General features: G+C 48.1%; 1 protein-coding gene across 1 annotated transcript in view; it reads left to right on the top strand.

Annotated features, from left to right (window-relative positions):
- Nucleotides 1–13,742, top strand: part of LOC125706836 (guanine nucleotide-binding protein G(o) subunit alpha) — a 72,163-nt gene that overhangs the window by 10,476 nt on the left and 47,945 nt on the right. The window contains exon 3 of the mRNA XM_048973677.1: nt 8,722–8,863. Coding sequence (XP_048829634.1) covers nt 8,722–8,863 — 142 coding nt within the window. The remainder of the gene's footprint in view (nt 1–8,721; nt 8,864–13,742) is intronic.

The raw sequence follows: 13,742 nt of genomic DNA, 5'->3' as shown, positions 1-13,742 counted from the left end.
GTGACCACTCACGCGAAACAGGCACTTGCGCCTCAGGACAGATCTCTTCTTCAACTTCTTCATGAGTTTAAAAAGTGCAATGAAGGGCCGTTGTGAGATGTGGTGTCAGATAAGAGGAACGACGGGAGACAGCTGGCTGGGAAGCTCTGCACTGCTGGGTTTCTCAGCGAGGGGAGTGCAGGAACGAAGACAGCACTTAGGGAACCAGGGGCCTGTTTACGGAGAAAGTTGAACTGTGTACAGTACAAAAGGCGGGATGTACCATCTCAGAACTTGAATAGACGTGAATTGACGTGCAGGAATGAGGGATTTCCATTAAGCAGACACATGAGAGTATAAAATGAGAGTGACCTCTAACCCTGGAGACCCTCCACACCATAGTGGGGGTTAGTAAGGATTATTACGTCCATTTACCACCAAAGATCATCTCTCTGATTAAGACAGATCAGAATCACTTGCAGGTTTTATGTATTTATGTACCGGGATGCCTTAGAGTTGTTCCGGTTAAGTACCTTTGTCAAAGGCACAACAGCCGGGTCTGTGCTAGGACTAGAAGCTTAAACAGTTACAGCGTACAGGTCCGTAGCATTGCCCATTACACCGGGAAGCTCGCAGGGCGACTGGGTGGCCAGGGAACAATAGACTATTTGTTGAGCCGTGAGCTCATGTTAGGACTCTGAGCTGATCCACACTTGGGCAGGCTGGGGCTGGGTGACCCCTGCCCCTCAGTAAAATCTCTAGAGGACACCATTGTTGTTCCCTGGGCTTCCTCAGCCAAGAAGGGGAACGTAAAGTTCATCAGTGCTTTGACACAGGAGAGCGGAAGGGATCGTGTGACTCAGCGATACATTGATGGTTAGGACCTTCCGGAGAAAAAAATCAGCCGCAAACACTGGTAGATGTGGTGAAGCACTGACTGGGTGCAAAGAAATGTAACTGGTGGGCTGCAGGCAGGAATTGGGGATTCTGGGGGCGAAACAGCAGACCACTGGAGACCACGTTTCTGCAAATGGGGGCAGGGGCACCTGTGACCGGCACCTGCGGGTGTCCCAGACCCGCCTTCCAGGCGGTTTTTGCTCACTTGTGCCCGTATTCCTCGCCACGCGCCTGCGGCGGCGCCCCTCAGATCCCGCGTCCTGTTTTCGTCTTCCTGAAGGGCACTAATTGCTGCAGGTTGTGACGGTGTTTACACAGTGCTACAGCGTAACCTTTACCTGGTGCTGGAGCAAATTGGTCTTCGTGTTGCTACACTCCCAGTGGCCCCGGGGCCCTCGGGGGCGGCGGGGGTGGGGGGGGGGACTCCTGTTGTAAATTAACGCTCGGGGCGCACTCTGCTTTTAATTAATTGTTAATTTTAGCGGAATGGTCTGTAACCTGTCTGCGAGGAGGACGTGGGGCTATGGGGCTGCCTTATGCCACAAAAGATGATGCTGGGGGGGGGGGGGTGTTCTACGATATTAGATTCAATGGAGTATGAGATTGGCTGTCCTCACCCTGCAGGGTGCGGCCTGAAGAGACAAAATCTGCCTCTCGCTGTTCCATGCGTCAGTTTGTTGGTATGTGTGACAAAATGTGTGACTACAGTGATGGTTTGATACAGCTTTAAAGGAACAGGCCATCATGAATAAGAAATGTTTTGTCTTAGTTATGTTCTTCTTAAGTGGCATGAGGTCGCTTGATTAAGGTGCCGTAGTCATCAGCGGCGTTAGTATTGTCGCGTTAGCTGTTATGCTGCTGGCATTGTCATGCATTTATGCAGGGTCCTTAATAGGGTCGTGATCAGCCATATCATCGCAGAGGAAGCTGTTACTCATCACAGGCAGAAGGTGATGTTCCCGAGTCATGTGTGGCTCACCCACATGCAGCGATACACCCAATGGAAAATCGGCTACTGGGCAGCTCCCCGAAGGGCCCGCCCCCTCCCGGAGCTCCCCCATCAACCGGCTGTGATTTACAGCAGCAGTCTCCGCCCCTCTCCTGGCGTCCCGCCTTCCCGACGCCCCAGCAGGGCGCTTTCATGGGCGCGCCGGTCACAGAGAGGCTTGTTAATTTCCCGAGCTCGCGAAGTGGGATTTTCCCCTGTGTGAGCGGGTATCTTAATTACGCTTCTCGGGGAAGGCGTTGTTTAATTTGCTTTGTACTTGTGAAAGAAATCCCAGCATCCCTGCGCCCAGCAGGCCCACTGGAGCAGCAGATTAAAATCGCTGGCTTTGTGTCTGCTCTCCCTTACCTACTCCATCATGGAGGCTTCTCTCATGTCCTGTAAAATGCCTCTTATCTGGCTCTTCTGCATTGTGTCACTTCCAGGCCATAAGTCCAAGCCCTTCGGCCGTTGCTAACGGCGACCCTCCCCTTTCCGGACTCTCTGCAGACACAGTAATGACGGATAGTACCACTCAGCATTCTCTCCTAGAGGATGGCAAGTGTCTGGAGAGGGTAGGGGGTGGGGCGGGGGGGGGCTGCGTCCAGGCTCTGGGATTAATCAGCTGCTCTCTTTGGGGCAAAGTGAGGTCCAGATGAAGGCTGGCAGCTAATGGACGGTGCTAATTGCATTATTGTTAAATTATGTATCTCGTCTGCCAGATGCGTGCACACGCCTCACAGTTTCACTCGCACGTCCGGGCATCCCAAGCCGTTTATGAACTGAGATGTTTTACTGGAAGCATGTTTTATTGGAGACTTTACTGGCCGACGTTAACGAGGACCTGCAGTCCCGGGCTAAGATTCCCAAACAGGCGTCACGGCATGGTGATGGCACTGCAACGAACCCTCCAGTGAACTCATCTCAGATCCTGCTTGTAGGAGGAGAACGGACAGATAATGCATAATAAAACTTAGATAAGCGGCTAAAATGAGCGCCAGCCGCTGCAAGTAGCCTGACGGAGCGCGAGGCCACCGGTGTGAGGCAGAAGCTTCTCTGGCAGCAGCCCGGCCTGCTGCGTACGTGGCTGGGAACGCTGTCGTCTCCCTGTCATTCTGTCACGCTCCCTCTGCTCCAAATACAACGAAACATTAGCTGCTGCTCTCGGATGTTGTGCTAAAATTAATCCCCCTTTTAATTATTAATTAGAAAGTCCAGTGTTTAACAGCAAGGCTGTTGGCAGCTTCTGCATCGCATTAACACTGACCGGCACGTTTAAAAGCCAATGTTCACGAAATCTGTACTTCATTCTTATTGACAGTCTTGTTTATGATCTTCTAAGTTCAGCGGCTGCGTGCAAAATTGCATTTGACTTTGCCAAACAATGGTTTGCACCTAAACCGAATAACGAAGTCCAGCACATAGAATTCAGACGTAGCAGGAGTTGCAGAGTTCTTTGATATGCTTGGTTTTTATCAGTTTTCCATTTAAGTTAACAGCACGACCTTCGCCTCAATAATTTATGTTTGGAAAATGGATGGATGGATGGATGGATGGATGGATGGATGCATCGTATTATGCTAATTTATCATTTTTGATTTGCCAGATAGATTTTGTGATGCTGATCACAGAAATCACTTCGAAAAACACATAAGGTTCTTGAGAAACGGTCAGTTTGTTATAATTATTATAAAATTTTTAAAACGTGGGTATTTTGCATAACACACTGGTCAACAAAAATATTTTTTAAGAACTTAAGAACTTTTGATTTTCCCCTCACCCAAAGTTTTTCAGTGGTGTCCGTTTCACACTCTGTCGACGGTACATACTTCCTTATTAAGAAAGTATGGGCATGTTTAAGAGTAATTTAGGAAAATGATTTTATTTCTATTTCTGAACATTTTTAGGATTTTGCTGGAGAGCGCACTGCACTGTAAGTCTGTTTTGCCAGAGTTTACAGGCTGTGACACGTACAGTATAGACACGCTCTCCCTCCGATATGGAAAAACGATACCATGGCAAGTAGAGTCCCAGTTTGCTTGCGAACTTCCGCTGGACCCTTGGAGGAAAGTTACTGAGTCCACGTCCAGCGGAAAATCATGCACTTTTACCATCAAGCTGACTCACTTCCACCATGCACATATACTGTACATATACATATAATGTGAGGTTTAATCGTCTGTCCTTCTAAATCCTTGCATGATACTGTAGGCAAATTCTAATTACACTGTAGATCCTCATTCAGCACAAACATTACTATAAGATTCACACATTTTGTTTTGTGTAACAGAAAGAAAGTAATTTGTTGGCTACTAGTCCGCTATTCAGATATGTATGACATGCTGTCCCGTCTCACTGCGTGACAGTTCTTCGTATGTTGATTATCGAGCCTAAAAATAGCCCCTCCTGCCCCCCTCCCCTTAAGAGGACAGAGAGTTATTTTGCGGGGGGGGGGGGGGTGATGACAGCAGCCATACTCTGTCACATTGTCAGGACAAAGTATCCAGCCATGTGCTTCTTCAAAAAGATATCAGTGTAGGCTGGTCATCTGGGTTTGTGTGTGCGCGCGTGTGTGTGTGAGTGTGCATGTGTGTGTGTGTGTGAGTGCGCACGTGTGTGTGTGTGTGCGCGCGTGTGTGTGTGTGAGTGTGCACGTGTGTGTTCATGCACGTGCGGCCCTGGGTGTACGCGCCATGTTCCGGTTGGCAAACTGTATTTCCCAATGAGAGTCGCTGAAGGTGAAGGGCTGTGAAAAGCTGATCCCGTCACCCCCCGCCCCCCCCCCCCCCCGCGCCCAAAGCTTGCCTTCCTGCCCTCTGCCTCTGGCCGCTAGTCAGCTGATGAGCACCCCCATGTCAGGCCTGCGTAAGGGAGACGTTAATGAGCTTCGTTCTCTGCCTCCCTGGGTCATCTGCCTCGTACTGTGGGTTTTCGGTGGAGCTGAATGAGAACCGGTGGAGCAGCCGGCATTAGGGTGGAGCGGCCCTTGGGGGGGGGGGGAAATAGGGGCATTCGGTGGGCGGAGCCCAGGATGTCACTGCAGGGTGTCCCTGGGAATTCGCTGAGATCATCCAGGTTACCTGAATGTCAATATGACAATGCACTGGTATGAATGGTCCCGCCCCCGCTGTGCCCACTGCAATTTGCCCTGAGTCAGCTTTGCCACATTCAGGGTCGACTTGTCACATGACAGCTCCAGGTCCTGTAACGTGCCTATAATCTCACACTGCAGTTGCCATGCGACCGTGATGCCATGGGAACCATACAATAAGGGAAAGATGGTGAAATGGGGAGGAGAAGGAGAGCTCTGTATAACTGTCATCAATGGCTTTAATAGCATGAATCATATTTTGAATATATAGGCTAGTATTTTGTTGTTGTTATGTATTCGTTTTTGGTATTTGTTTGCACGCATATGTGATATGCTAGTTTATATGGGCCATTGGAGCGGAACAATTCGTTGGGAGCCACATCCGATGGGATATAATTTTGTGAGGGAACAGCGAGAGAACGAATTCTTCAGTGTAACGGTGATAAAGGTGTTTTTTAAGCGGCTGTATGACATTGATGTTTAAAGAACTGTTCTGGAAATGCGTCGTGGAGAAAGCTGAAAGTTAGGAAGTGAAGAATTAGCTCCTTTTGGTAATAAGCTGCCAGCGAGGTATGTGATCTAATGTTTGTAACAGTTGGCTAATTTAACCTGCTAGCTGGCTATGTTAATTTAGTGACATCTGTTCAATGAGATTAGCATCAGTTTAATTGCTGTTTTATTACCAGTTTTCACTGGACGAATCGAGCAATGCAGGATTTCCCTGCATTTAAAACAAACTTCGCGTCTGCGTATAACCGGGCAGCTACAATGAAAACTCGACGCAAAGAAACACGGAGAAGCGAGGATGCGGCGCAGCGCATTTATCGGCGCCACACCTGAGAAGCAAGTGGCGGAGAGCGTGTCCGCGCGGCGTGCAGCACGGTTCCGGTGCCCTCACGTTGCCGCTAGCTGTATGCTTACTTTGAGCAGACGTTCACAAGGACTCTCCGTTCACTTCGAGGAGCTTAACGGAGACTCGTCTAAAAGACGTCACAGTAAGAGACCGTTGGTTTGGTCTTAAGTGTTTAAATGCGATTTTGCTAACCATCTCACTAACGCGGTGACCTGCTGTACTCATTGTGCACAAACGCAAACATAAATATAGTTTAACAGAAAATTAATTTGGCTAATATTTTGTTTACTATAAACTCAACTTAAAGTTAGTGTCATTAGAAGAGGAATAATTTAGCAAAAGCACTAGTTCTGGTACAGATACCTATTTTATTTTGTTTAGTTATTTGAATAAGCTGGTTCTAACACTAAACTGCAAGTTTAAAAAAATAAATAAATAAATATATATATATATATATATATATATATATATATATATATATATACTAGCCTATATATTCAAAATATGATTCATGCTATTAAAGTGATGACAGTTATAGTCTGATCTGCTGGAGATGTGAAGTTCTCAGGTGACACCAGCTCAGCTCCAGAGTGAGCAGATAAAACATACAGGATCTTTAAGCAGGAGACCTAGAGATGCAGCAGGCTGGGGTTAGAGAGGATTGGCTATAGATGTAGATGTGGGTTATGTACACAAATGCATAGAAACAGACACAAATAAAGACACAGTAAATAAAGTTCAGGGATGGTGAGGCTCAGGTGAATAAACACAGAGACTTGGTTGATTAAATATACCGCACAGGCACCGTAGATAAAGTATAGTTGTTCATGGACACGGTAGATTAGGTATATCGTACAGAGAGACAGACAGACAGGCAGATGCCCTAGATAAAGTATACTTGAACACAGACACAGTAGATGACTGACACTGATAGACACATTAGACTGGACATCTTGACATGATAGCTTTTCCTCAGAGGAGATTACTTTGGGGGAGGGGGGGCCACTTCCTCTGTTTGTGCTCTTTAGACGTGAAGGGAGATTGTCTCTCGTACCCACATCCTGCTGGGTAACCACAGTCCGTCAGCAGAGAGACTGACTTTTCGCATGTTCTCGCTCCTTTAGTAGACGCGTAACGTCTGTATTTATATTTCAGAGCGATTATTATCATATGAATAATTTAGCAGCTCTCTGAGTGAAAACAGCTCGGCGTGTCTTCTGTCCCTGGTAGCAAACTTCCAGGTGAGGAGCACTGGTCAAAGATGCAGTTAGGTGGAAGATCGGTGGCGATGTCATGGTCAGGGCAGCAGGCGACAGCGAGGGATGGTCAGGGCCGCGGTGTTACCAAGGCGACCGCGAGGAGCGGTGGGTGAGGGAGCGCTGAGGAGAATCAGCAGAAAGCGCCATCAAGCCCAGCGCAGCTGGGAAGTGGGTTTCGGTCTGGCGCCGGCTCTGCTGGTTCAGCTCGGATTGCTGTTTTACGTGGGTTTCCTGGTGACATTTTAGCAGCCCGGTGGTGCTCGTGAGCCTGAATTCTCAGCGCACTCTCGGGCCACATTATTAAAGTTACTCCACATCGTTGGCCACGCGACAGTATAAACCGCCCGACGTGTGACAGGCCCTAAGCAAACGCTAAGTATTTATCGCTGAGTGGCGCGTCAAAATTCTTCACGGGATTGAGAGTGTGGTGTGCAACATTTTAATGAGTCGACTCTGTTTACCAGGTGTTTACGGGGCTCTCATTACTCAAGCGTCTAGGTGAGGGGGGGCCCACTGCCTTGACAATAAATGCACCGACCAAAACAATAGACGTGCACCTGTCCCCAGCAGAGATCTGTGAGCAATGGGCTTTCGGAGGCCAGCACTCTTGCAGAAGGCCCCGGGAGGTTCTGCGTGGTCTGTGGAAGGCCCCGGGAGGTTCTGCGTGGTCTGTGGAAGGCCCCGGGAGGTTCTGCGTGGTCTGTGGAAGGCCCCGGGAGGTTCTGCGTGGTCTGTGGAAGGCCCCGGGTTCGTACGTGTGCACTGGTTTCTTGCACTCATTGAGCCTCACACAGGTTGACATCTGTGATTTCGTGTGACCGGACGCATGACCCTAAAAATGCCCAGTGATCCCTGGCGTGTTCCTTGATAGCAATGTTTTTTTCAGGCTGAATTCTATGGCCTGTGAGAGGGTCTTGTGTGTTTACGACGCTCGCTGGCTGGCTGGCTGGCTGGGGATGTGGCCGACATGCTCGCTCCTGTCACGCACCTGGGCGGGCCGTTGTCTGACAGGTGATTCCACAGAGGACTCTGAGACCTTCCCCCAGCGCGTCTGGCCAGCGGCAGCTGTGGTAGTCACGTTTTGCGGAACGATTTGCGTCATGTCTTGCCAGTTTTGACTGATAACATACTGTCGTAGATTTCAAATCCGCGAATTTCATCTGTTTGCCATGCAGCGTATGGGAGGATGAAGTATGATCTAGAGCAATTTGAGGCATGTTAATGTACATAAGATGGCCTGCAATGCAGTGGCTGCAAGATGGCAGCTGCAGGGATTGTGTTTGATTTACATAACATGGCAGTTGCTGCCTTCCTTGACATTGTTGATTTCTCCACCATCAGCATTACACATTGTAGCATGCTTCATGATCCAGCCCCTCTGCCCTACCAAGGTCAGTTGGCATTTGAGGGATCTGAAAGAGGGTCAAAGGTCAGCCATGCAATAAATGAATCACACAAAGGCGATGTTAGTCACATGTAAATAATCTAAATGCTAATCAGTCGTACACTGGAGTCTTGTGACCCTGTCATTTTTGCAGTTTTGCTGGGAGAGCAGACGTGAAGGTGGGGGAGGGGTGAAATTCTGCTGTTTGTGTGCTGGGTGGATCAAATGAGGTTCCTGAGGAGCATGCCCATCTGACCTGCCGTGTTTTGGTAGGATCATCCACGAGGACGGCTTTTCTGGGGATGACGTGAAGCAGTACAAACCTGTGGTCTACAGCAACACCATCCAGTCCCTGGCGGCCATCGTGCGTGCCATGGACACGCTGGGCTTGGAGTACGGGGACAAGGAGAGGAAAGTAAGTGTCTCTGCGCTCTGCATCCGACCCAGGGACGCGTAGCCGGCCGGTCATCCACATGCTGCTGTCCGGTCAGCTAAAAATCACCACTATGATGTAAAACAATGTAGAATCGATACAGCGCAGTGTGGCTGACAGCTGTAAATATCAGAATAACAGAGAATCGGTCAGTCAGAGTCAGCTCCTTAACACAAGACTGTTTATTGACAATAATTTAATTTAAAGTCATATCACAGCAGGTCGATCATCTTCATTCCCATGCCACACATAAACCCAGATTCTCATATCTGTAAATGATCAGTCACAGCCCGCCATACCGAAGAGGGTTGGGCACACGCAGTTACAATCAAATTTGAGTGGTTTATTTCCAGGTGTGCACACACACGTGCACGCACACACATACACACACACACGTGCACGCCCACACATACACACACACACGTGCACGCCCACACATACACACACACATGTGCACGCCCACACACATACACACACACATGTGCACGCCCACACATACACACACACATGTGCTCGCCCACACACATACACACACACGTGCACGTCCACACATACACACACACGTGCACGCCCACACACATACACACACACATGTGCACGTCCACACATACACACACACGTGCACGTCCACACATACACACACACGTGCACGTCCACACATGCACACACACGTGCACGCCCACACACATACACACACGTGCACGCCCACACATACACACACACACGTGCACGCCCAAACATATACACCCACACATGCACACACATGTGCATGCCCACACATGTTCACGCCCACACATATACACCCGCACATGTGCACGCCACACACACACGTGTGCGTCCACACACACACACACATGCTCATCCATACATACACAGACTCAAATGTGCACGCCCACACATGCACACACATGCACGTCCACACATACATACACACACGTGCACGCCCAGGCTTATATACACACACATGTGCACGCCCACACATACACACATGGACACTCCATTCATTTCTATGGGCATAACTCTAATACAACACCGTCGACAACCTTAACCCCCACCCAGCCCTAACCTTAACCATAAGTAACCAAACAAAATACTTTTTGCAGTTTGATTTTGATTTTGATTTTTGAGTTTTATGTAATTGCGGGTATCCTTGTGGTGACCAAAAAAGGTCCCTTTTAGGTAAAAAAAAGTTACAGGTTTTTATCACATTATGGGGAAATCTGGTCCCCACAAAGTAATTACAAAAACACGTACACATAAATACACACACGAGCCCACACGCATACACACACGCTCAGTTCATATACACCCACATACACACAGACATACACACACACATACGCAAAGACATACACACTCATACGCAAAGACATACACACAGACATACACACAGACACACATACGCACAGACATACACACTCATACGCAAAGACATACACACAGACATACACACTCATACGCAAAGACATACCAACAGACATACACACTCATACGCAAAGACATACCAACAGACATACACACTCATACGCAAAGACATACCAACAGACATACACACTCATACGCAAAGACATACGCACAGACATACACACTCATACGCACAGACATACACACTCATACGTAAAGACATACACACTCATACGTAAAGACATACACACTCATACGTAAAGACATACGCACAGACATACACACACATACGCAAAGACATACGCAAAGACATACACACACATACGCAAAGACATACGCAAAGACACACACACTCATACGCAAAGACATACGCACAGACACACACACTCATACGCAAAGACATACGCACAGACACACACACACATACGCAAAGACATACGCACAGACACACACACATACGCAAAGACATACGCACAGACATACACACTTATACGCAAAGACATACGCACAGACATACACACACATACGCACAGACATACACACACATACACACAGACATACACACTCATACGTAAAGACATTCGCACAGACATACACACTCATACGCAAAGACATACGCACAGACATACACACTCATACGTAAACACATACGCAAAGACATACACACTCATACACACAGACATACACACTCATACACACAGACATACACACAGACATACACACACATACGCACAGACATACACACAGACATACACACACATACGCACAGACATACACACACATACGCACAGACATACACACACATACACAAAGACATACACACACATACGCAAAGACATACACACACATACGCACAGACATACGCACAGACATACACACACATACGCACAGACATACACACAGACATACACACAGACATACGCACAGACAAACGCACAGACATACGCACAGACATACGCACAGACATACACACAGACATACACACAGACATACGCACAGACATACGCACAGACATACACACTCATACGCAAAGACATACGCACAGACATACACACTCATACGTAAAGACATACGCACAGACATACACACACATACGCAAAGACATACACACACACATACGCACAGACATACACACTCATACGCAAAGACATACACACAGACACTCATACGCACAGACATACACACAGACTCATACGCACAGACATACACACAGACACACACACTCATACGCACAGACTCATACGCACAGACATACACACTCATACGCACAGACTCACACGCACAGACTCACACACACAGACATAAACACAGACACACACACTCATACGCACAGACTCATACGCACAGACTCACACACACAGACATACACACTCATACGCACAGACTCACACACACAGACATACACACAGACACACACACTCATACGCACAGACTCATACGCACAGACACATACGCACAGACATACGCACAGACACACACACAAACATACACACAGACATACGCACAGACATACACACAGACATACGCACATACGCACAGACATACGCACAGACACACACACAGACATACGCACATACACACAGACATACGCACAGACATACGCACACTCATACGCACAGACTCATACGCACAGACATACGCACAGACACACACACAGACATACACACTCATACGCACAGACTCACACACACAGACTCACACACACACAGACATACACACTCATACGCACAGACTCATACGCACAGACTCACACACACAGACATACACACTCATACGCACACACTCATACGCACACACTCATACGCACAGACTCATACGCACAGACTCATACGCACAGACTCACACACACAGACATACACACTCATACGCACAGACTCACACGCACAGACTCACACACACAGACATACACACAGACACACACACTCATACGCACAGACTCATACGCACAGACACATACGCACAGACATACGCACAGACACACACACAAACATACACACAGACATACGCACATACGCACAGACATACACACACTCATACGCACAGACATACGCACAGACACACACACACACAGACATACACACTCATACGCACAGACTCATACGCACAGACTCACACACACAGACATACACACTCATACGCACACACTCATACGCACAGACTCATACGCACAGACTCACACACACAGACATACACACTCATACGCACAGACTCACACGCACAGACTCACACACACAGACATACACACAGACACACACACTCATACGCACAGACTCATACGCACAGACACATACGCACAGACATACGCACAGGCACACACACAAACATACACACAGACATACGCACAGACATACACACACTCATACGCACAGACATACGCACAGACACACACACAGACATACACACACTCATACGCACAGACATACGCACAGACGCACACACAGACTCATACGCACAGACATACGCACAGACATACACACACTCATACGCACAGACATACGCACAGACACACACACATACTCATACGCACAGACATACACACACTCATGCACAGACTCATACGCACAGACATACGCACAGACTCATACGCACAGACATATACGCACAGACATACGCACAGACACACACACAGACATACGCACAGACACACACACAGACATACGCACAGACATACACACAGACACACGCACACTCATACGCACACTCATACGCACAGACACACACACAGACATACACACAGACATACACACTCATACGCACAGACTCACACACACAGACATACACACAGACACACACACTCATACGCACAGACACATACGCACAGACACACACACAGACATACACACAGACATACGCACATACGCACAGACATACGCACAGACATACACACACTCATACGCACAGACACATACGCACAGACATACGCACAGACACACACTCAGACATACGCACACTCATACGCACACTCATACGCACAGACTCATACGCACAGACTCATACGCACAGACACACACACAGACATACACACAGACATACACAGAGACATACGCACAGACATACACACAGACATACACACAGACAGACATACACACTCATACGCACAGACATACACACAGACACACACACCGACATACACACAGACATACGCACATACACACAGACACACACACAGACACACACACAGACTCATACGCACATACACACAGACACACACACAGACATACACACAGACACACACAAAGACATACACACAGACACACACACAGACTCATACGCACATACACACAGACACACACACAGACTCATACGCACATACACACAGACACACACACAGACATACGCACAGACACACACACAGACATACACACTCATACGCACAGACACACACACAGACACACACACCGACATACACACAGACATACGCACATACACACAGACACACACACAGACACACACACAG

This window comes from Brienomyrus brachyistius, chromosome 13 (genome assembly GCF_023856365.1).
Source record: "Brienomyrus brachyistius isolate T26 chromosome 13, BBRACH_0.4, whole genome shotgun sequence".
In the NCBI taxonomy this organism is placed as follows: domain Eukaryota; kingdom Metazoa; phylum Chordata; class Actinopteri; order Osteoglossiformes; family Mormyridae; genus Brienomyrus; species Brienomyrus brachyistius.
Note: the sequence above shows the minus strand (reverse complement) of the source record. Positions and strands in the feature narration are given on the sequence as shown.